Source organism: Borostomias antarcticus (assembly GCF_949987555.1).
Source record: "Borostomias antarcticus genome assembly, chromosome: 23".
NCBI lineage: Eukaryota > Metazoa > Chordata > Actinopteri > Stomiiformes > Stomiidae > Borostomias > Borostomias antarcticus.
In genome coordinates this window covers 1089843-1113506 of record NC_140256.1, presented here as the reverse complement: position 1 = coordinate 1113506, position 23664 = coordinate 1089843, and the positions used below count along the sequence as shown (strand labels likewise).

General features: G+C 46.4%; 1 protein-coding gene across 1 annotated transcript; it reads left to right on the top strand.

Moving 5' to 3' along the window:
- Positions 1–249: 249 nt before the first annotated feature.
- mvb12bb (multivesicular body subunit 12Bb) lies at positions 250–22494 on the top strand (the record flags this gene model as incomplete). Its single annotated transcript, XM_084457377.1, has 7 exons — positions 250–389; positions 2620–2733; positions 7625–7720; positions 10452–10548; positions 11998–12127; positions 12603–12695; positions 22323–22494. The coding sequence occupies exons 2-7, from the start codon at positions 2632–2634 to the stop codon at positions 22492–22494; spliced, it is 690 nt and encodes a 229-aa protein (XP_084313503.1). The 5' UTR covers positions 250–389; positions 2620–2631.
- Positions 22495–23664: the final 1170 nt, after the last annotated feature.

The following is a 23664-nucleotide window of genomic DNA, read 5'->3' as shown; positions in this document are numbered from 1 at the left end:
TGAAGATTCTATTCTACCTGAGCATTCTAAAAAATAAATTGACCATTGAACATATCAGAATCATCCTGTTTTTAAGACATTTTCATCATTATAACATTGACTGGATGCAATTGCAATTGGCAATCCATTGGTAATCTCTACAATTGGCATAAACCTAGACCCATGACCAAAGCAAGAGAAAGAATGCGCCTACACTGGCTGGCCTAGTCAATTATTTGCCAAAAGTCATAAAACTCCCGGAAGGAAACAGTGACAGTGACTAGTGAAGAGAAGCATGAAAACAAAGGATCTTAATAGTTTCACAAACTGACGCTATAAAAGAGCAAGATAAAAACAGGCCTACCTGGGATTCTCCGTAGCCTGCTGGCGTGGGACCAGTACCAATCCAGGTAAGATTATAACAACTGTAGCCTATACGATGCTATCTGATGTCTTCGACATTATGAGTCTGACCAAATAACACTAGACCTCGCATGGTGACAGCCCGGTCGAGGCTACATGGACTCGCCCAAAATGAGTCGTCCCCGAACCAGCACTAATCGTCGGTTTTCTCCAACAGTTTCAGATTATTCGTTTTTCATACACGAGTCTTTCGTTCCCTCGTTACACTACAGCCGGTGAATGGAATGAATGGGTCGTTTATGAACGACGGTTAGACGGTTAGCGGTTGGCGGTTAGCGGTTAGCGGTTGGCGGTTGGCCTGAGGCGTTTAGTGCCTCACAATTCTGTGCACGTGAAGGGATATTTTGAGCGCGGTTCGCGCCACATTTGCTCTGTTCGCGCCATGGACGTATTAGAACGCGCTCAAAGCACTCAGGCAGTGCTCGTGCGGGAGAATGATTCTTTAGTGAACATAGCCTCGGCTACACCACAGATCTCTGGGTCGTCTTTGGGTTCATATTCACTTCACAGACACAGATACAACTGTAAAAATTTTAAACGAATTTGAGTGAGTAGTGAACTATGAGTAACAGCACTTCGGCAGTGGAAGTAGCCTAGCCTATAGGGCTTGGGAAAAGTCCCAGACACCATCTTGTTTCTACACAGGTGTATCTATTCGTCTGATTGCATAGGATTCTATGCAGTAGAGCCAATCAGACAAATAGATACACCTGTGAGATATTTTCCCAAGCCCTATAGGCTAGGCTACACTTCACTTGAGGAATAATGCAAGTGGTCTAAACTAAGCAGGGAGCAGTGTTGCCAACTCCTCTGTAGCCTAAGTATCTAAAAGTAGCTTGATGACATAATCAACTAATTGTATATAATATGCATTTCTTAAAGAGGCAAAATGAATAGAAAAGCAGCTCTTGCAGTCACAGTTGTCACACTTGGCTCTCGTGAGCTCGGTTGTAACGTGAACCACGGAAAGGGATATGTTAGAGGCTTTTGCAGAGCTCTGTCAACACAATAATTCCACAAATGACCAGAAAAACTCGCTTGATTTGTCGCTCATTGCGTTTGACTAATTAAGTTGCCAAGGGGGTCTGGAAAGTCGCCAGATGTAGACAAAGGCCCAATCCCAATCCCTTAGCCCTGGGCCCTACCCCGACATTTTGCGCGTTCACGCGCAAAAAGATCCGTACTTCCCACCACAAGCGGAAGTATACAATTGAACCATTCTATAACCTCCTTGACTTGAACAAACAGTTGTACTCCTTAACCTAAACGCAACTACAGTAGCCTTATTTACGCTAGGTCTCCAGGCTAAGCCGCGGTGTTCTTAAATCTTAGTAGTATGCTAGGTATGAAGTAGGTAGGCCTGCAGGGCCCATGCATGAAAGTCAAGACTAGCCACTTGACTGCATAGGGACGCTCAACACAACACATTCCATTGAACGGAGAGTTCAAATTAATGTTCATGCCAGTATGGATAGACTCAAATAAACGTTTGCACTATTAATGTAATGTAATATAATGGTTGAGGTTTTGAACATTTTCTCCCCTCGAAGTGAGGTTTTGGGAAATATTTGGGAATCCCTAGAATTAAACGGAAAAGTGCTACAGCTGTACAGTACTAACCGACAAAGGAAAACTGGATTGATTTGTGCATGCACTGACACAATCATTCTACTTCTCTAAACTAATATATATTGGGCCTCTTTTAAGTTCAACCTAATCCAATAAACTTAATTACAACAAAGTCAGTAAACATTTAGATTGAATGCACTAACTGTGTCACTTACCCCACTAGGATATTTAAACATAATTTGATCAAACGGAGGAACCTTTGTAAAGCCACTTAGTCTTGTGAACGCATAGGCCTACCCACTGCACTCTAGACAGGAATAGATAACAATTGATCAGTATTTCCTTGAAAATATGTGATCATTCAATCTAAGTTATAATTTAGTGACCTCACTGGGTATAGTCCCTAATTGCTTTTTGTCATTAGTCTCACTTGTCATTCGATAATCAGGCTCATAAGCCTCTTTTGGATCCATAAGAAGGCAGCAGGCAGTACGAGGGTATTTTTAATCATTCTAGCCGAGGGAAATCTGTATGAGGTTATAGTGCCATTAATAGAGAGCAAACTACACACTAGGTGCATCGCTATGTCTTTGTTGTGGAGTGAAGATTTTAAAGACCGATGCTGATGGGATATTGTTGTGTCTGCAGAGCTGTGCTGTGATGGCTGAAGTCCACAGCCAGACTGCTGACCAACCAGCAGAGGCCATTACCGCGGTCGGCGTGGTGACATCACGAAGCCAGGCGCCGGCCCAGTATCACATTGTGAGTAAAAGTATAGAGTCCTGAAAACTCACAAGCATTAATGAAACACACGTGTTCATCACTGTTTATCACCATGGAATACACATGCATGTTATTATACATTGCATTCCGTTCATGATTCACATGCATGCATTTGGCAAACTTGCGCGGGGGTGATGAGATTGTGTGAGAGATGTTAGATAACTAATTCATGGAGTGTACTTTGTTGATTGTGTCGGTCCCTCTGCTTCGGCCGTGTTTGCTGCCATTAGTCCTTCGGTCTCACCAGAGGCAGTGGACTAGCAGCCCTAACATGGAGACCTCCTGCTGGGCTGACACCTCGCCCCTGTGTTTGTTTAACAGTCTGATACTGAAGAGGGGTTCTGGGCTGTTTGCCATCCCAGCAACTTTCTGCAATATGGGTGTGAGAGGGAGGAAAGTAGGCCAGCCATAGAACCGGCCCATGGGAACCATGTTGTTGTCTGTGAACAAGTGAGAAGAGAGCGAGAGGGAGATTGAGAGAATCTGTTTTGTGGCTTTAACAAAGGGCCAAAACAAACACATTGATACAGCCCCCAGTGGGCTCCGGGGCACGGCTCTCTCTCTCTTCACTTCCTCTTCTCTTTTCCTTCCTTCCACCCCCTCTCTCTCTGCCACTCCCCTCTCTCTCCCTCTCTCTCTGCCATCCCTCTCTCCCTCTCTCTCCCTCTCTCTCTGCCATCCCTCTCTCTCTCTCTCTCTCTCTCTCTCTGCCATCCCCCTCTCTCTCTCTCTCTCTCTCTCTCCCTCTCTCTCTGCCATCCCTCTCTCTTTCTCTCTCTCTCTCTCTGCAATCCCTCTCTCTCTCTCTCTCCCTCTCTATCTGCCATCCCCCCTCTCTCTCTCTCTCTCTCTCTCTCTCTCTCTGTCTCTCTCTGCCACCCCCCCCTCTCTCTCTCTGTCACCACCACCCCCTCTCTCTCTTCCTGTCTCACCCCCCACCCCCCTGACTGCTGTAGTCTCTAGTGGATGTTGGGGGGGCTGGCACTGCGCTTTGCCTTCTGGCATTGAGACTGCACACACACCGCATGGCAGAGGCAACCCCTCCCAACGTGCTCCTCCAGCGTGTGTGTTCTATAAAACTAGAGCCTTGATCTTTACATCTCACCCAGCACACACACACAAATAACACGTTCACGTCTGCGCTTGGGCGAATCGGGGTGCCGCGTCCTCTACAGAGCCCTGGTATCTGTCGAGTCATGTTCTCTGAACGTTACGGTTCTGTTTGTCCCTCTCTGGTTCCATACCTCAGACCTGTATGTGTCATGGAGAACAGATCAAGGAGCTGATGAACTGTTTTGCTCTCTGAGACGCCTCAGAGCTTGAACAGGTTGAGCGTGCTCAGATCAAACACTGCTCCACCGGGATCAGAGGCTCAAGCCCCCGCGCCCCCCTCCCCCCCCCCCCCACCCCACATCTCAACAGGCTCTGACACAGACACTCTGAGAGGGGGGGGGGGGGTCTAATTAAAATTTGCTTGAGCATAAAACATACTACCCTCATCAAGCAATTAACATAAGTTTATTGAAGGACTATAGGGCTAGCCTGAGACCTAAGCCTTCTCTAACTGGCTGAGACCTCTGATGAGTAGGTTTACCGACCTCAGATGACTGTCTGCATCGCCTGGTAGAGTGGCACATCATTCTGTTACTATCCTGTTATGACTGGGTGGGAAGAACAATTCTACAGTCAAATCTCCTACAGTTCTATAGTTTAAGCTACAATTTTGGTGAATATCATAAATAAGATGTGTGTTCTACTGAATTGATAGACTTTATTTAGACCTTTCCACTGACTCATCCTCATGTTGTGGCTTGCCTGTGCAGAACCAACTAACCGTGTTCTCCATATGAGACGTTTGGTGTTGCATTGTAATAGTTTTGCTGCCGGTGTTGCCTTTTGTTTGAGCTGCTCTTAAAGTCACACTGAAACGGACGTTTGAGATCATCTAACTTCCGTAGTTTGATGTATTTCCGACGCAAACAAGCTATGAGGGTGGGACATGTGTTTAGAGGAATTTGATTGGAACATTGACAAGTGGACGGGTTTTAAGAACTTTAGACAGATTTGATAGAAGGATAGCGTTGATTGATGCGTGGATGTCGTGAGATTATTGGCCTAAAATCTAAGGTACCTGTTGTGGTCATTGCACGTGACCTACCGTTTTCCAGGAAGTAAGAAATTATATACTTTGATATAAGATTACAACAAAAGTAGAATTTTGTAATTTTTTCGGCATAAATCGTTGAATAGGTGAACACTATGACCAATTATGTGAACCAAAATGGGACAGAATGCTTTTTTCAGTCCCCTGAGGCCCCCTTATAGACCCCTCCCCTGCTACATCCTGGTCTCGTCAGGGATCTCCTTGTAGATCCTTCGCTGGATTTCTCAGGGTTCCCACAAGACTCCATAGTAGTTATTTGATCACTTTCATAGTGAATATTTATGGAATTGACAGTTGGATCTATCAGTGTATCCGCTGGCTTTAACCCTTTTAATACGACCACGTCACCGGCAACATTTTAAAAATATCTAACAAATATTTAATAATATAAAAAAAATATCTAACAAATCAAAAAAATTCCTCACTCCAACACTTGCTGAAAGCTGAGAAACTGCGCTTTCTAGTATTATAGGTAAAATCCAATTAATATTTGAAATGTTGTCACTTTATTTTCAGGGTTAAAAGCGTTAAATGAAATGCATATGATCGATCCTGGCATCAAAATGACGTTAAGACCGAACTCTGATATGTGTTTATGTTAGACGTGTAACATTCATTACAATGAGCCATTTTGGAGGTAGAGGCCTCCGCCGGCAGACATGCAAGGACTTAGCGAGCGCGCCGCCTCTCTCCCTCCGTGACGCTGAGACCTGGCGTTTCACATTCCGGGCGCGTCGCCCCCTGCTGCCGGCGCCGTGGCAGGATGACGCCTGAGGTGCCTCCTGGGTGCGCCATGCCCTCGCTGCTCCTGACTTGACTTTGGGTTCCACACAGCCGGCCCTTTGTTTACGCTGACAGGCTGCGCCGGCTCGCTGGCTACTGACCTGGAAAAAGCGGCCGAGACGGGTTGTCTTGTAGTGAGGAGAGGGGGCTGAGGTGGAGGGGGGGTTGAGGTGGAGGGGGGGGGTGGAGGTGGGGGGGGGGAGGGGGGGTGGAGGTGGGGGAAGGGGGGTGGGGGGGGGGGGGGTGCTGGTGATGTATAGGCTCCTCCTGGGACCTTTCACTGTGGCACATGGTGGGAGATGCTTGCTCTCTCTCTCTCTCTCTCTCTCTCTCTCTCTCTCTCTCTTTTTTCTCTCTCTCTTTTTCTCTCCCGCTCTCTCTCTTTTTCTCTCTCGCTCTCTCTCTCTCTCTTTTTCTCTCTCCCTTCCTCCACCCCTCCTCTTCCTCTCTCCCTCTCTCTCTCTTTTTCTCTCTCTCTCTCTCTCCACCCCTCCTCTTCCCCTCTCTCTCTATATCTCTCTCTCTCTCTCTCTCTCTCTCTCTCTCCACCCCTCCTCTTTCCCTCTCTATCTCTCTCTCTCTCTCTCTCCCTCCACCCCTCCTCTTCCTCTCTCCCTCTCTCTCTCTCTCTCTCTCTCTTTTTCTCTCTCGCTCTCTCTTTTTCTCTCTCCCTTCCTCCACCCCTCCTCTTCCCCTCTCTCTCTCTCTCCCTCCACCCCTCCTCTTCCCCTCTCTCTCTCTCTCTCTCTCTCTCTCCACCCCTCCTCTTCCCCTCTCTCTCTCTCTCTCTCTCTCTCTCTCTCTCTCTCTCTCTCTCTCTCTTCTGACTGGTGGTTTTGCATGAGTCTCTCCATAGCATGCCCCCCCACCCCGTCACTGGGGTGATTTATCATTATTGTCAGGGTGGTAATGTGTGTGTGTGTGTGTGTGTGTGTGTGTGTGTGTGTGTGTGTGTGTGTGTGTGTGTGTGTGTGTGTGTGTGGTGTGTGTGTGTGTGTGTGTGTGTGTGTGTGTGGGTGGGTGCACAGATCTATGACTTCTTCGTTTCAATGAACCTCATTAGATTGACTCCTCTTTGTAAAGGATCCGTTCAGAGAGTGACTTGTTTTTGTGTAAAGAGTCTCTGACACATTTAGGGAGGCCATTTTATGCTGAGCATTCAAACTTATAATCCTGATCTGCACTGGCTGGAGACTAATTATGAATGGCATTGCTATGTCTCGATATAAGTGTATTCATACACTAAATTATAACTAAATTAGACTCAAATGCTAAGATTGTCGACTCAATAGACACGTGGAGAAATGAGACTGTTCAACGTACAAATTCAGTGTTGGTGTGAAGGTTTACAGTAAGATAACAAACGCCCCCTCCACAATAGGAAGGCTATAATATATACCTAATATTATTCTTCACACAAAAACTGCTCTATCCTCACCAGGATCTTTTAGAGGCGCAATGAAGTTAGGTTTGGTTTTTCCTTATTAGCGCAGATCTTTGTCAGGTTGTCTTTAATCAGCCCGCTCCCTGGGGGTGATATTTTTAGCCACCTTTTTGGAGGCTATGGCTGCTTCTTTACCCACACAGGCCCTAATGAGATGGAGCGCTAGAGCAGGCGAGCTTTAATTAAGGCAAGTATGCGAGGGAAGAGGCAAAAAGCAAGGCGCTCCAGCCGTACATACATTAACTTCCTCCCACCTCGCGCTGCTCCTCGCGCGTTCCTCCCACCTCGCGCTGCTCCTCACGCGTTCCTCCCACCTCGCCGCTGCTCCTCGCGCGTTCCTCCCACCTCGCGCTGCTCCTCACGCGTTCCTCCCACCTCGCGCTGCTCCTCGCGCGTTCCTCCCACCTCGCCGCTGCTCCTCGCGCGTTCCTCCCACCTCGCGCTGCTCCTCACGCGCTCCTCCTGGTGTTGTCTCCTAGGTCGCGCAAACAGCAGATGGCGTCGACGGCGACCTGTGGAAGGACGGCGTATTCAAATCCAAGGTCACGCGCTACCTTTGTTTCAGCAGACAACACGTAAGTGGGGAATGTAAACCTCTACCTTTCCCCGTGCGTCCTCCAGATCAACACCATCCTGAACACTTTCTCACCAACACTGTCCTTAACACCGTCTCACCAACACCGTCCTGAACACCGTCTCACCAACACTGTCCTGAACACTTTATCACCAACACTGTCCTGAACACTTCCTCACCAACACTGTCCTGAACACTTCATCACCCACACGGTCCTGAACACTTCCTCACCAACACTGTCCTGAACACTTTATCACCAACACTGTCCTGAACACTTCCTCACCAACACTGTCCTGAACACTTCATCACCCACACGGTCCTGAACACTTCCTCACCAACACTGTCCTGAACACCTCCTCACCAACACTGTCCTGAACACCTCCTCACCAACACTGTCCTGAACACCTCCTCACCAACACTGTCCTGAACACCTCCTCACCAACACTGTCCTGAACACCTCCTCACCAACACTGTCCTGAACACTTCCTCACCAACACTGTCCTGAACACTTCATCACCAACACTGTCCTGAACACTTCCTCACCAACACTGTCCTGAACACTTCATCACCCACACGGTCCTGAACACTTCCTCACCAACACTGTCCTGAACACCTCCTCACCAACACTGTCCTGAACACCTCCTCACCAACACTGTCCTGAACACTTCCTCACCAACACTGTCCTGAACACTTCATCACCCACACGGTCCTGAACACTTCCTCACCAACACTGTCCTGAACACTTCCTCACCAACACTGTCCTGAACACCTCCTCACCAACACTGTCCTGAACACCTCCTCACCAACACTGTCCTGAACACCTCCTCACCAACACTGTCCTGAACACCTCCTCACCAACACTGTCCTGAACACCTTTTCACCCGCGTTCACCTCGGTTTGCCTTTAATTGGTTTCCCTATTTATCATGGAACATCCCATAATAACTCACCTGTTTTAAAAGTATGTTTGAATGAAAGCAAATGCCAATCTGACCTGTGCTCTGCTGATTGGAGTCATAGCCGTGATGTCCAGGTGGGTTCCTTTGTGGGTTCTGATTATATGGTTGTGTTTCTGTGTCCTTCAGAGAGTAGCATGCATGATTATTCATGAGTTTACCATGAGCTTTTATCTCCGCCATTTCAATTTATTCAATTAACCTTGTCCCCGTAGAGAATTTGGACACCTCCTACAGTAGTAATGACTCTTCAAAGATGATGCATACATCCAAAATGTTGAAATTCTGAATATTAAAGCCATATTTTATAGGAAATGACACTTCAAAAGGGTAGTTGAGTATAGTGGGAAATGGGTGGAGCTGAGAGAGCTGTGTCCTCGGAGAGCTCTTTGGATGTTTTCTTTATATAAACTGGTCGACTGATTTCTATCAACTTCTACTGCTCCCACCGATAGAATACATGATGGAATATCCACTACTCTAGAATGCAGAATGAGGAGTGCATGATCTCATACTGCAGCTAAGGCAAGGCAAGGCAAGTTTATTTATATAGCACATTTCAGCCACAGGGCAATTCAAGGTGCTTTACATGAGACATTAAAAGCATTAAAACAAAAAGCAAGACATTATAGACATTTAAAACAAAAGGCAGGACAAATTAAAAGCATTAAAACAAAAAGCAAGTCATTATAGACTAAGGACTAAGGACATATTGTTTGCACAGGCTCTTCAACCTTTGCTCTTGTCTGTTTACAGCCCAGTGGTTTGGAGTCAGAGTTAAAGTCTATTAATGAGTTATTTTCCTTTTAATCTTTTGTCTGAATCCCTGTGTCCCTTTTTGTCACCGTATAACTAAAGCTTTGGCCTTTGGCTGCCTATTTTGCAAGTTCAATCTGGTCCACAGTTTAGTATGTGTCACACAAATAACCTTCCCCTAGTCTAGTCCCTGCCTCATCATCTTAAAATGTGTGTCCACACCGTTTTAAAGACACTGACACAGATAAAACATGACAGAGCCATCAACAAAGGCTATTTTATCTGCCACTCAATGTAGCTCCCAGTGTAATTGTCTATGACAAAAACAGATCCTGCAAAATTAGCCACTGAATTATGTGGCGGGAAGCAAAACCGTTGAGATTGATCCAACTCTGCCGGAGGTACAGGGCCTCCTGTCAGGTCCTGATGGGAAAAATCTCTCTTGCATTTGAAAAAATATCTGTAAGAAGGTTTCATGCATAGTAATAACATTCATCAATATTCCACCCCAAGTTAGAATAAAAACTATGAATAAGAGATAGAGTAGTAAAGACAGGCAACAGTAGAAGCAGGATCCAGGTTTGCGGACGTGTCCGGTCACGGCTCGGTCACCCCACATCGCAGCGCTGCCGTGTTAGGGAGATTTATTAGGGTGAAAAATGAAAATAATGACTAGAGGCTGAGAGGAGTCATGCTTGAAAATGTCAGTTAAACAACCCGTGATAGTTCTGAACCAGCCCCATCCTGATGAGCTGCCTCACTCTTCCTCTCACAGGCTTGAGACGCATTCTCATTTTAAAAGAAGCTATTAGGGAGTAATTACTTCCACCATTGTGTCAACTCCTCTCTTTAGAGACTTACTTGGCTTTTAGTAAATTATTGATTCCATTGTCTTTACGTTTTCTTCTCAGAGCCCTTCAGAAACTGAATAACCGTTTCCTCTCTCTACTTTCCAACGGAAAAAGAGTCCTTTAGAAAGGACAACACTCAAGTGTGTCATGTTTTCCCTCAACCCTTTCAGAACCAGCCAGAATATGTTCTTGTTGACATGAAGTTGACTGATATGAAGGACGCATTACCAGAGGGCTTCATACCTATTCAAGAAACCCTGGACACAAGTAAGTTAACAGTCTAGCGAAATCACAACCTGACTATCTGAGGCGCTCCTTCTTCCTGGCCTCCTGTTTTGACTTCCTCAAACCTGCTCGTGTAAAGTCCTCTGGGGCAGCTTTGCTTGAGATAGTGAATGTTTTATGGTTGCAGGTTAGTTTAATTTATGATGGTCTGTGGAAATAAAATAAACATTTTGCCCTGGAGGTACAGGAGAAGAGAACCATGAGTCACTGTTTATCTCAGCTGGAGCTGGCCTCTTCTTTATGAGCGGCTTATTTATTTATGTATTTATTTGGGGAGAGGACGCGAGGAAGGAGGTTATCTAATATTAATGAAATGCATTCCCTGATGCTTTAGTGCTTTGTGAGTGCTGTGTATTTCCTCCTCACTATGCCTTGGAAATGCAATAATATTTTGGTGTTGGGAGCCAGACAGCTTGTTTATTATTTTTATTATCGTTGCATTTATGCTGCACTCTTTGCTGTTGGCTGGACTCAAATGGAGGAGCTCAGCAGGAATACAGAAGCGCTTGGCTGTGTTTTAGCTGAAATGAAGAAAAGGGAGATTATGTTTTGTTGGCTCTGGTTTAATGTAATGTTTTATTACTGTGTAACCCATGTTTAATATACAGTATACACCTGACACAATATATGACGTTTAAACTCTAAATATCAAATTAGGCTCAATGCACGTTTCATATTTCCCAGCTGTGGAGTGTGAAGAACACAATTGATTAACGTGATGATGGTACTCTTGGAAACTAAAACACTGATTTTGAAACGGCGCTTGTAAACCTTCAGTATGGATCTGCTTTTGACATTTCAATGGCTTCGCTACAAAGAAGGCGTTTTTCTCCCGGATGTTTTTCTCTGTCTGGAAAATGTCTTCCCCTTCACACATGGAGCCTGACGCCTGCTCCCTTCTCCATTTCTCCCTTCTGCTCTGGACCGGTCCTGTCTCTGCCTTCTGCTCTGGACCGGTCCTGTCCTTTCTCCTCTGGACCGGCCCTGTCTCTGCCTTCTGCTCTGGACCGGTCCTGTCCTTTCTCCTCTGGACCGGTCCTGTCCTTTCTCCTCTGGACCGGCCCTGTCTCTGCCTTCTGCTCTGGACCGGTCCTGTCCTTTCTCCTCTGGACCGGTCCCTTCCCCTCACCTGGGCTGGTCCTGTCCCTTCTCCCTTCTCCTCTGGACCGGTCCTGTCCCTGCTCCTCTTCTCTGGACCGGTCCCTTCCCCTCACCCTCTGGACCGGTCCTGTCCCTGCTCCTCTTCTCTGGACCGGTCCCTTCCCCTCACCCTCTGGACCGGTCCTGTCCCTGCTCCTCTTCTCTGGACCGGTCCCTTCCCCTCACCCTCTGGACCGGTCCTGTCCCTGCCTCTCTCCTCTGGACCGGTCCCTATCTTCCCCTCTGGACCGGTCCTGTCCCTCATTCTCTGGCCCGGTCCTGTCCTCCCAGGGGAGCCCGCCCTGAGGAAGAGGAGGCTGTGTGTGAAGTTCAGTCCACGCGGAGCCGCTGACACGGCTGTGTGTGACATCCTGATCCAGGGGAGGTCCAGACACAGCCCCGCCCACTGCACCTGCATAGGGTGAGTATCCAGGGGGGGTCCAGACACAGCCCCGCCCACTACACCTGCATAGGGTGAGTATCCAGGGGGGGTCCAGACACAGCCCCGCCCACTACACCTGCATAGGGTGAGTATCCAGGGCAGGTCCAGGCACAGCCCCGCCCACTACACCTGCATAGGGTGAGTATCCAGGGGGGGTCCAGACACAGCCCCGCCCACTACACCTGCATAGGGTGAGTATCCAGGGGAGGTCCAGACACAGCCCCGCCCACTACACCTGCTTAGGGTGAGTCCTCTGGGCCTGTAGTAGCTGGGGTTTGACCTCTGCCCTGGTTTGACCTCTGCCCTCTTACAGGATCTCTAATGAGCTGCTGAAACAGAGGGACCATGGACTGATTATGTTATTGACATATTATTATTATCTTACTGATATGTTATGATTATATTATTGTGTTCTATCACTAGTGTCGATGTGTGGCGTCTCTTGTTTCCACAGTGAGTTGAACAACCTGGGGATATGGTACCAGATGGGCCAGACACAGAGAGACTCCCCCAGGCAGGGCACCGCGCCAGCAGCCCACACAACCAGGTCTCGTTTTATTTATTTAACCTTTATTTAAACTGGTAAAGAAGCTTGAGATCAAATAACTCTTTTTCGAGCAACACCTGACCAAAATGGCTGCATAAAAAAGGAACACGAAACTAATACAAAGACAGACCGATATGGAACCAGAAGGCCAACTGTAAGGTAGCATTCCTCAGTAGTACTGTATCAGGAAGTAGTCTTGCATAGCCAGACCTATCTTCACACTTTAGCTGTGTTCGGAATCGCTCCCTATTCACTATATAGTGCACTATATAGGGCGTCAGCCATTTTGTTTGTAGTGTCCGAATTTCTCCACAGAATTTTTGTTCCCTATATAGTCCACTATTTATTACCCACAATTCACCTTGATTTGCAGGGAACAGTGCATGTATCCTACATTTTCTCCGTTCCATAGATAGTTCACTACATGGTGAACCCTTTATAGGGAATAGGGAGTGAGGGAACCAAGGTAACTCGTTGACTGTGCCAGCGTATGTTACCATTCAGGGATAGTAGGGAGACACAATATTTCTTTAAACCAATCACAGTCGTCTTCGGCGGAGCGGTTGCTAGGTTGTTGTTGTTTCACGTAGTCTGATTGGCTGACCACATGAATCGGTGCCACTGATTGGGAAGTAATAAATGAATGACAAGGCTTATCCACAAAACCTGTACTTCATCCGTTCAGTCAGACTAGTAAACTGACACATGTCAGAATGAGCATCAGTATCCACGAACAGTGAAGTGATTGACAGTTGACCATTACATTACATTACATTACATTACATTACACTACATTACATAACATTACATTACATTACCTTACATTACATTACATTACATTACACTACACTACACTACACTACACTACATTACATTACATTACACTACATTACATTACATTACCTTACCTTACCTTACCTTACCTTACCTTACATTACACTACACTACACTACATTACACTACACTACACTACATTACATTACAGTCATTAGCTGACGATTTTATCCAAAGCGACTTACAATTACAACAATTGCATTTAACGTAGGAAAAGTCAGTGTACTACTACTTGCCAGAACTCACAAGTGCATCTCCTTTCTAAAACAAGAGACTAAGGGGCGAATTCACTAAAGGATTGCGCAGCTTTTCCTGCCGCAAAGCCTGTGCAAATAAGTCAAAAATTATGTTTGCTATTCACAAAGCCCTCGCAAAGGGTGAAATACGGTGTTAACTGCGTTGCGTTCGTCATTGCGTTGCTCTGCGCCGGTGTTATTAGCTCATATTTAAATTAGGTAATATGGGCGGAGAATGTTCCCCTTTCTATGCAAATGAACATTATTGCAAAACCCGCCCAATTCACAAACATCGGCGCAAATTGCCTCACGCAGTTAAAGTGAAATTAATACCGTTTTCAGAAACGTGGTGGTATTTAAGCGCAAGGGGTGTGTCGCGGCCAGCCTGTCCGCTGATCATGGCAGCAGTGATTGTTGCGAGGCGAAGGCATCGCAATGCCAGGCATGTTGTTCGTGAGAGAATATTTAGAAGAAGGTCACTTTTTGATTTAACACTAGAACCACCGCGGTAACTGTTTGGACACCAGAGCGCGCAGCTCTTCAGCCAACTGGAGGATGAAGTCGCGTCTGGGGAGGCTCAGTTGACTATGCGTCTCTCCACCCGTCCCCAGCGAGTCCAAGCTCCCCCAATGAATATAATAGCCTACATAGCACGAAACTGTGCGTATAATAGTCTATACGCGAAACTGCGCATTCCCTATAGCTGTTCATTGAACGGCTGGGGGCCGATATAGGTAGGCCTATAAATAAATAAATAAAAACATAGCCTACACAATATTTTTTTTATTTGAATGGTCTTGAAAATATTTTGCTTTTGTATCATAGGTGACGGCAGGTATCATCTTCAGCCATGGATGATGACTCCCGTGCGTAATCCTTCCAACGTTGGAGAGGCGGCGTACAACTGGGCTCACATCAGGACGCGCGGTGTGATTGAGTGCACATTTGGAATCCTGAAAAGCCGTTTAGATGCCTAGATCGTACCGGTGGGGCAATGTTATACACTCCCCCAAAAGTATGCCAGATCATCGTGCTGCAACTTGCATAACATAAAATGACAATTTTCCCTTTGTTCGTCTTTTAAAATCATTCCACCTCCGTTTGCTGTCTTCCGCGTTTACACACACAAATGGCACTGACTGATTGGGAAATTAAACCCCAAATATGATTTTTTGCTGCAGTCGTGATATTTTTTGCCTAAAGCTGTGAGACATGTTTTTGAACCTCGTCCGTGAGGCCTTCAAGTTCGCTGTCTGAAAATCGTATCTTTCTTTTTCTGTCTGCCATCGTCCAATGATATGCATACGAGTTGTATGCGCTGTATGCGCAGTATTCATAGTCATTTCCTATATCAGCAGCAAATTGCACTCAGCCGCAAACACCGAATGGGCGTGTTTGCGCTGGGATATTATTAGCGCAATGTCTTTAGTGAATAGGTTTTTAAAACGGAGCACATAGCGGGCGCAACTGACGCGCAATATTATGGTGCAATTAGCGGGCGCAATTTGCTTTAGTGAATTCGCCCCTAAGAGCATAATCTAGTGCTGAAGGAAATGTGCAAGAATAGCAAACTAAAAATACAATAGTGCTTAAGAGGGAGGATTCTAGTAGTATTTCTTGAAGAGGTGAGTTTGCGACGAAAGATGGACTCTGCTGTCCTGACGTCAGTGGGCAGTTCGTTCCACCACTGCGGGGTCAGGACAGAGAAGAGCCGTGACCGTGGGGTCAGGACAGAGAAGAGCCGTGACCGTGGGGTCAGGACAGAGAAGAGCCGTGACCGTGGGGCCAGGACAGAGAAGAGCCGTGACCGTGTCCATCGACCGCAGGGGCCTTGGCTCGATCGACCGCAGGACCACACTACAACGCGAGCAGTAATGGGTTCGGCTGGACGATCAGGCAGCGAGGGGGCACCGGAGGCGCAGCCGAGCTCGTCAGGATCCCTCGGATGGGAACACGAGTTCAACGAGGGCTAAACTCCCGCTCTTTGTGCTGGGTCCCAGGAGGGAGGGCCGGGTCTGGGTCTGACCCGCGGTGACAGCGGCGCCGTCGTACCACGCAGACAAAGCGGGAGAGATGTAGCCTGGAGAGGGAGAGACAGCTGCGGAGGAAGGGAGGAGAGAGAGGAGAGACCCGTCACGCCGCGGCGTCTCCCCCGGCCTCAGCACGTCGTCCCCCGCCCCGGGGCCCGTAGAGACGGAGCAGGGCTTTGTACTGCGTCCAGATCCAACAGATCCATTATTTATCGCAATGAAGTGCCGGGGATTTCCAGAGCAAATTGTAAATAAACAATCGAGGCTCGTTGCGAGTGCCGTTGCCGTGGAGAGGGAGGCTTGGCAGGAGGATATGAGGGGCTGCCGGTGTTGTACTGTACCTGGACACGTTTGAGGCAGAATGCATTGTGGGTAAACATCCAGGAGTGACCCACGGTCCTCACGGCCACTAGGGATGAGAGCAGCACTGAAGTAACCAGCTTTGGGGATCAAAAGCAAACTGTGATTTAAAGGAAATGAATCAAAGACATGCACGTTTTGGGAGTGAATCATGCACATTTGGGGAGTAGGCGGTAAATAATGTTTGATATCTCGAAACGATGGAGAGAGTTCAGACCGTGAACTTTGTCTCAACTGTTAGCGGGTAATCCTTAGCTCTTCTGAAGACCACTTTCAAGTTGGAGAGATGGGGGGGTAAGAATAAATTGCACCTCGAAGCAACACCCCTCCGCCCCCCCCCCTCCGCTTCCTCGATGCCTGCTGAGATCACAGGCTCTTGTTTTTATATTAACATTAAAATTCATGCCACACAGCCGCGCCGGGCTTTTAGTGGATTCACAGCGCATGGCCGCAGGGCGTCGGGCTGAGGACGCGCTCACCAGCCAAAGAAGACGCTGCCAATTTGTTGGGCAATTTCTTTTTTAATGTGCTTCAGTTTTACACTATATAGAATCCTTCTCCTAAACAGATAAACAGCCGACAGGGAGAGCGGGCAGGCCCAAGTAAGGGGGGGGGGGGGTCGAATCGGAAATATAAATCGGAAATAAAAAATAAAATAAAATAAGGACCACACTGTAAGGGTTAATTCCTTGTGGCTTGATAGTAAAACGTAAAAAATTAAATAAAATAGAGTGACGTAGCGAGCGTAAAACAAACATGTGCGTTGTGTTTACTTTGAGTCTTGGTGAAGATGGCTGAGCAGGAGACTATGAAACCAGTTCTCTTGGTCAGTGCAACTGGGTTTGATAACTATCCCTACAGTACAACTGATTCTTGCTGTCAAAGTATGTCTCTCTGTATTGTCTGTTATGTTTCTTTTATTGTTGTAACTTTGTTTCTGCTGCATTCTTGGCCAGATCGCTCTTGAAAAAGAGATTTTAATCTCAACGATGCCGATCTGGTTAAATAAAGGATTTGATTGATTGATTGATTGATTGATTGATTGAGAAACAAATCAAACAAATCAAACCTATTCAAGATTTACCGCCCTTTCTAAGATCACGTGTCTTAACTCTTGACCATTGTTGATGACGTCTGCCATTTATTATGACGTGTACAGATGGGTTAGCCAATCAAATCCCTGGAAGCATCATACCTGTGTATTGCTTGAATATAAGACCGCCCAACACCTTTCTGTTTCACTTCTGTTGGATGAACCACTCACGTGCGTTATCCTGAAGTCCTTGAGCTCATATGTTTTCTTAATAAATCAGACTTAACCTCTTTGAGCGAACTTTGGCAAATCCTTTACTTTCGATCAGATTTATTTCCACTACAGGAAACATCACAAACATGATATGCCAATCAAAAATGTTGATGCATCAAGATATGCATGCATAATCCTTTAATAATCAATTATCGTTTTATAATCGCATCGTTGCCCTCTGAATCGGAATCAGAATCACGAGGTGCTTAGAGATTCCCACCCCTAGTCCTAAGTACAGTCCAGTAACTGTGCCTCAGAAATTACTTTTTTAATTTTCCTGACCACATGGCACACTCACTCAATCATAATGCAAATGCAAATGTACTACTACCTTGAGCTGTACTGAATATGCTGTCCATGTGAGGACTTGGCTGAATGACTGGGCACTTTCCTTGAACCGTACTGTCTTCCTCGTTCACCATGCCTCTGTGGAACTATCTATAACAACTTTATGGCTGTTGGAAAATGGCGCCCTTTTAATTTAAGTGCCCTTTAAACTCACTGGAAAAGATGTTTTAAATACAGTCAATAATGTGTAAATGTTTAATGACCCTTGTAATTTTGAATGCTGGTGATCCCTCAAACGCTACTGTGGGATGCCTGAGGCAACGAGAGGCAGTTAGAGATGTCCTTGCATGGACCGCTAATCCAGGGGCTTCAGCCAGAAGCTTTGACACGTCTTTGCAGATACTGCACCCATTTGAATGTCATTGTCATTGTAGAGTAAGCCTCCTTTGGGAATCAGGATGGTTATTTTGCCGTCCTGTATAAGCAGTCAAAAAGAAGTTGCAAGGCTTGTTTTGGTTTTACCTTCTGTAAACCTCCTTACATGTTGATGACCTATGACCCCTCAACCGTGCAAGGTGAGAGGTCATGTTTTTGGTGGCGTGTGTTGTGGTTTGTTCATCCCTCCATTAGCAGGATTACGCAAAAACGACTGGAGGGATTTTCATGAAACTGGAGGGGTGTAGCATGGGTCACCTTAGAATCCATTAGATTCTGGGTTGGATCCGAATCTTGGGGCAGGTCTGCGAGCCGCCCAAACACGGCCGGCCATTCACTGACATTCCTTTTATTTGGACTTAGAGCGAGAAATTCCCCCATCATGTCAAACAGCCATATCTGGACATGGGAAGGTCACAGAGACTGCCATAAAGATCCACCTAGTCGATGCAGCAATACCGATCATGTCCTGCTCGCGCGTACGTGAGCTCTGCGCTCTCCAAGCACCATTTCTAGTTCCCTCTCTGATCAGTTTTGTCTGAAGCTTCAAACTGGCCACCTTGTCCTGCTTTAACCCTTTGAATACAACCGCATCACCGGCTAAATTAAAAAAAAATATCTAAAAAATCTTTAAAAATCGTTTTAAAAATATCTTTAAAAAAATCCAACATTCCAACAGTTCCTGAAAGCTGAGAAACGGTGCTTTCTAGGAATATAGGGAAAATCCAATTAATATTCGGAATGTTGGCACTGAGCTTTCAGGACTAAAAGGGTTAATCCAGCCTGGCCTGGTGTCAGCTCAGCTCACCTCCTATTGAAAGGGTTAATCCAGCCTGGCCTGGTGTCAACTCAGCTCACCTCCTATTGAAAGGGTTAATCCAGCCTGGCCTGGTGTCAGCTCCTCAGCTCCCCTCCTATCTCCCATCCACGTCCTGACTCCCTAATGGGGGGACCGGTGAGCCCGGCCAGGCTTTCAAGATGTCCAGTAAAACAGCCCAATGCTGCCGCTTGTTCTCCTGATAAAACTGTCATTGCTGAGGCTGAGCGCTGACCTCTACACCCACTGCTGGTATAAATTAGCCTTGTGCTAATATGGCTTCTTTCTCTCCCCTCAGAATCAAGGTTTTTGACATCTTATAATAGCCTAGTGTTACCTGGACACATTTGAAATCCAATGACATACAAATAAAACTGTTGAGGCCAAGCGTCTTTTCCACATCACTCCACAGCTATCTTTTATGATTTCCTTATCATAAACCGTCTAAGGTCGGACGGTAGAATAAAGAAATCCTCAATGTCAAGATTGGCAAACATAGCAATAAGTTTTGTCCTCTGCCTTTGACACTCAGTGTCACAGTATGGTGCCATCATGTCTGTCCCCATCCCTCCTGGTTAACCTGCACTCTCTCACTATTCTTGGGAGAGGCTCTGTCATTGACTCTGGGCTGTTTTGACAGAACTCCCAGCTGGAACGGCACAATCACGCTTAAAAAGAAAAAAAAAGACTCACATTCTTTACTTTGTGGAATCGGAAAGTTCCAAATGTATTTCAAATCAAGCAAATCGGTGCAGAGCGGTGCCACAAACGATCGAATCATCAAGTGAGATCTGATGCGCTCCGTCGTCTCTACATACCTCTCCATGAATCCAGCCGGAGATCCTTCTCAGCGCCTGACACGGAGCTTAAAGGGGGATAATGATGGGTGGGAAGCAGAGCAGGCCTGGCGGCGCGCTGACGAAGGTGTGGAGATGTTGTCATGGAAGAGCCTGGATGAGTGTCAAAACAAGAGCTTCCAACTCCCCCTATCGTGGTTCAGGATCTTGGCTGATATGAATTCTCTCCTCATCAGTGGAATCCGACTTGTCTGCTGTCTCTCTGCTGTCTAGCAGCTCGTCTTCGCATCGGGGACAGACGGCTTCATTTGATTTACACGCTTTTTATCCCAGAAACATTCAATGAACAATTTCAGTACACATACATTAGTGTATTAAAATGCTATTAAGTTATCTCTGTGCCTCATTTTTGCTATATATATATTTCTTCTAGTTCTACCTGAGTGTATGTGATGCAAGTTGTGACATTTTTTTGTCTATTGCTTTTCTGCCGTTGCGATTTCATCTTCCGTTCATTTCAAGGACTCTTGAGTAAAGAGTTGTAATTACGTTAATCCTTTAGGCCATGTTCCCAGTTTAACAGTAATTGAATGAGGAACTACCTTGTAATTAAATATTCAAATGAGGAATATGTGTCAATAAGGCTCGGGTTGATTGGAATGATGATTAATTGTAGTGAAAACTCCAGCGGCCAACATTATCCAGGCCTAACCGGTGTGCTTGATTATAGAGCAGTACACGTGGCTTTTTTTTGTTTTAAGAATTAGACATGAATTGATTTGCCATATGTTACTGTCGTCAGCGCACCCAAAATGGTACAATTTGGATTGAGACCGTTTTCTTTGTGTTCTCAAGCTGTTGGGTTGGGACATGGCAACCCTCACCCCTCACACCTTCATCCTCACACCTCACACCTTCATCCTCATCCTGCTGAAAACCTCGTGTGCACTCTTTCCTAATTATATTCTACCAAAATTAATTTAGTCTTTTGCCACGTTCATAAAGCATGTTTCGTTGAGTTACTCACGATTATTTTAAGCAGAATGACATTCCAACGACTACCTGCTGTCCACCTATCTCTTTGTTGACCTTATCACGTTTCTAAATAATTGATGTCTCTGGTCCAGGGTGTGTCTCTGGATCTGGGTGTCTCTGAATGCTTCATTTGCATGTGTGTATCTCAATGGATCTGTCCTTTTCTCTACACCGTGTCATGAACTGAACTGTTCAGGCTCACAATTTTGTATGAAAGAGCATCCAAACAATCTCTCCAGTTTATCTGTGTTTGTGACACGGTTCAATGCTTGGGGAGACGTACCTTTCCTTTTCTGCAGTGGAGTCAACCTTTGCAAAGTAAAGGAAGTCTTCATTAAATGTGGCAATCGGTCCAACAAGATTGATGCCAACCTTTTAAAAATGCACCATTGTCCCGGATTTAACATGGCCAAATGCTAATGTACATGAACAGGGGAAAAGTCGACCCTATCATTGCAAATAAATCTGAGTTGCAGGCTTCAGATCATAAATACCACAGTCTGACAGGAGGCTTGTTTTATTGCTCTTGATGGAAATTATTGCATTTATTTATCTCATCAAAGAGATAGGAACATAGAATAGCCACAACTCATGTTGCTCAAGTTTAATTCTTGGAATATGCAGATATATTGCAAGTAATTTTTCAACCTCCCCTCAAGTGAAGATTGATAACAACATTCATAAACAGCGTCAACTATGCATGCACACATCCATAAACACACACACACATTTTTTTACCCCCTAACTTTCTCAAAGTTAGCAAATCATCTCCCTCCACCCAGAGACTTCTCCTACAGTATGTAACTGCATCCTCCTACAGAGCAAAATCTCTTTACAGCCTCACCAGCGTTCCCATGCATTTGAGAATGTTTGCTTGGAGCTCATTTTAACTTCAAAGCATGTCCAGAGTCACATTATACAGTTCCCTTGAAGCTGAGAAATTCAGCCCCGTGGACGGTGGTGGATTTATCGATCAGAGGGGGTGAGTCAGGCTGTAATTCATGATAGCTTGATTGATGAGGGCTGCAATCTTGTGCGATTTGCTAGATCCAACTGACCATGCAGTGCTTTATATGCTGTTTTCTGTAATACAAGCGCATGGTTTGGTAAAACAGACTTCCCCCTAAATAATAGAATATCAGTTCCTTGCGCAGCACTCACCAGACCATAACTAAGCCCAAACCCCGATCATGAAGGACCTTTGCAGGATCCCTGGGGGGCTCAGGCACAGGTTGGCTTTTATTTCCCCACGTCTAGAGATGCAGCCCCCCTCCCTGCGCTGTCTTGTCCTGATCAACGTCCTGTTTGATCTTGAAGGGACCGGGAGGTGTTCAGGATGGGGGTGACAGGACGGAGTAGCCCCTGTGAACCCCTCCCTTCCCCTCAAACGCCTCATCCACACCCTGGAGTTCTTCTCCAAACCTCAGAGAAACGTCACCTCAGATGTTGTGGTCCGTTCGTACTGATGTTGTGGTTCTGTCTCTTCCAGGGAAACTCCAGGCCCGGTACCCGCCTGCAGCATCTACACAAGGACCTCCAGCAGGCCCGACTGTGAGAACCAGGCCTCTGGTCTCTACACCATGTCAGGTAAACCGCGTTCACCCAGTCAGACTCTCCATGTTCTCCCTACGCTGCTGCATGTCCTCAGGGAGTCTTTCTGAAGATCTTACCGTACATCACGGAGGGTAGGAACTGCATCGTCAGTTCTCTCAAGATTCAAACTCGGAAAAAACGTCGTCACTTTTGAAGCCCTCTTTACTGCTGCCCACCTCGTCCGCCAGACTTGTGCGTGTTTAAAGTGTGTAAATTCTCTACAGAATCAAGGCACCTGAGCGTCTAAAGCCGAACCGCTTCGCGAGCGTACTGACTCTCCACATTGAAGAGAGCTCCTCTACTCTGGTAATTGATCTGCTGTTCGTCTGTCTTTCATGGCTGACGGCTCCAGAGCTGTGCTTATCTGAGAGAGAGAACACTGACTCCCCAAGGACCCGAGCGTTACACTCAAGAGAACGTTTAACAGCTGCCAGAGACGATACATCACACCCCACCCTCTCATCTACCTGCGTCTCCCCCACTTCCTTTGTGTAGCGGAGGCTACAGTTAAACGTTCCCTTGAATGATGCAGCAAATTAAAGTGCGTTATGAACCTGAAGTGGGGTCCTCAACGTGGCCGGGCTTGTGTAGAGAGAGCTCACCCAGACTCTGGTCCCCGGGAGGCGTCTGTCCCAGACGAGGAGCTGAGAGCGGTGGAGAGAGACACCGTGTGGTGAGGGTGTCTCCCCTGCCACAGTGCAGGGATGACAGGATTCTGCTGGTATCACAGCTATCCCTGTCAAGCACCGTCTCTCCCTGCTGCTTGGCCTGGCATGCAGGTATCACCCTGTCTAAGCTCCACGACCTCATCCAACTATACAATATAGACGTCTTGATTCAAATATTTTACTAATTTGTGCATTTATTATATTTATATTTATATTAGGTATAAGTATGATGATTCTGTGGTATGTTTATTCCACTTCAAAAACATTTTGGGGAGGGCTTTATGTCCCATTATCTGTAATTTCACTTAAAATATGTAGGGTATGTAATGCCTGAATACCACAGTTAAGCATAGACAAAGGTTGATGAATAAGACGTTATGTTGGCATGATAAGCATTTAAGCAACGGCACAGCGAAGGAGCAGATAAGAACGCTGGATGAATGGTTTGTGGCGTAGTGTGTGCCACCTACCCCCCGCTGGGATGAGGCGTGAGTGACAGTAAAGAGCATGCGGATACAGCGCTCTGCCAGCAGTAATCATTCAGCATCCAGAGGCCATGCTCCCTAATCT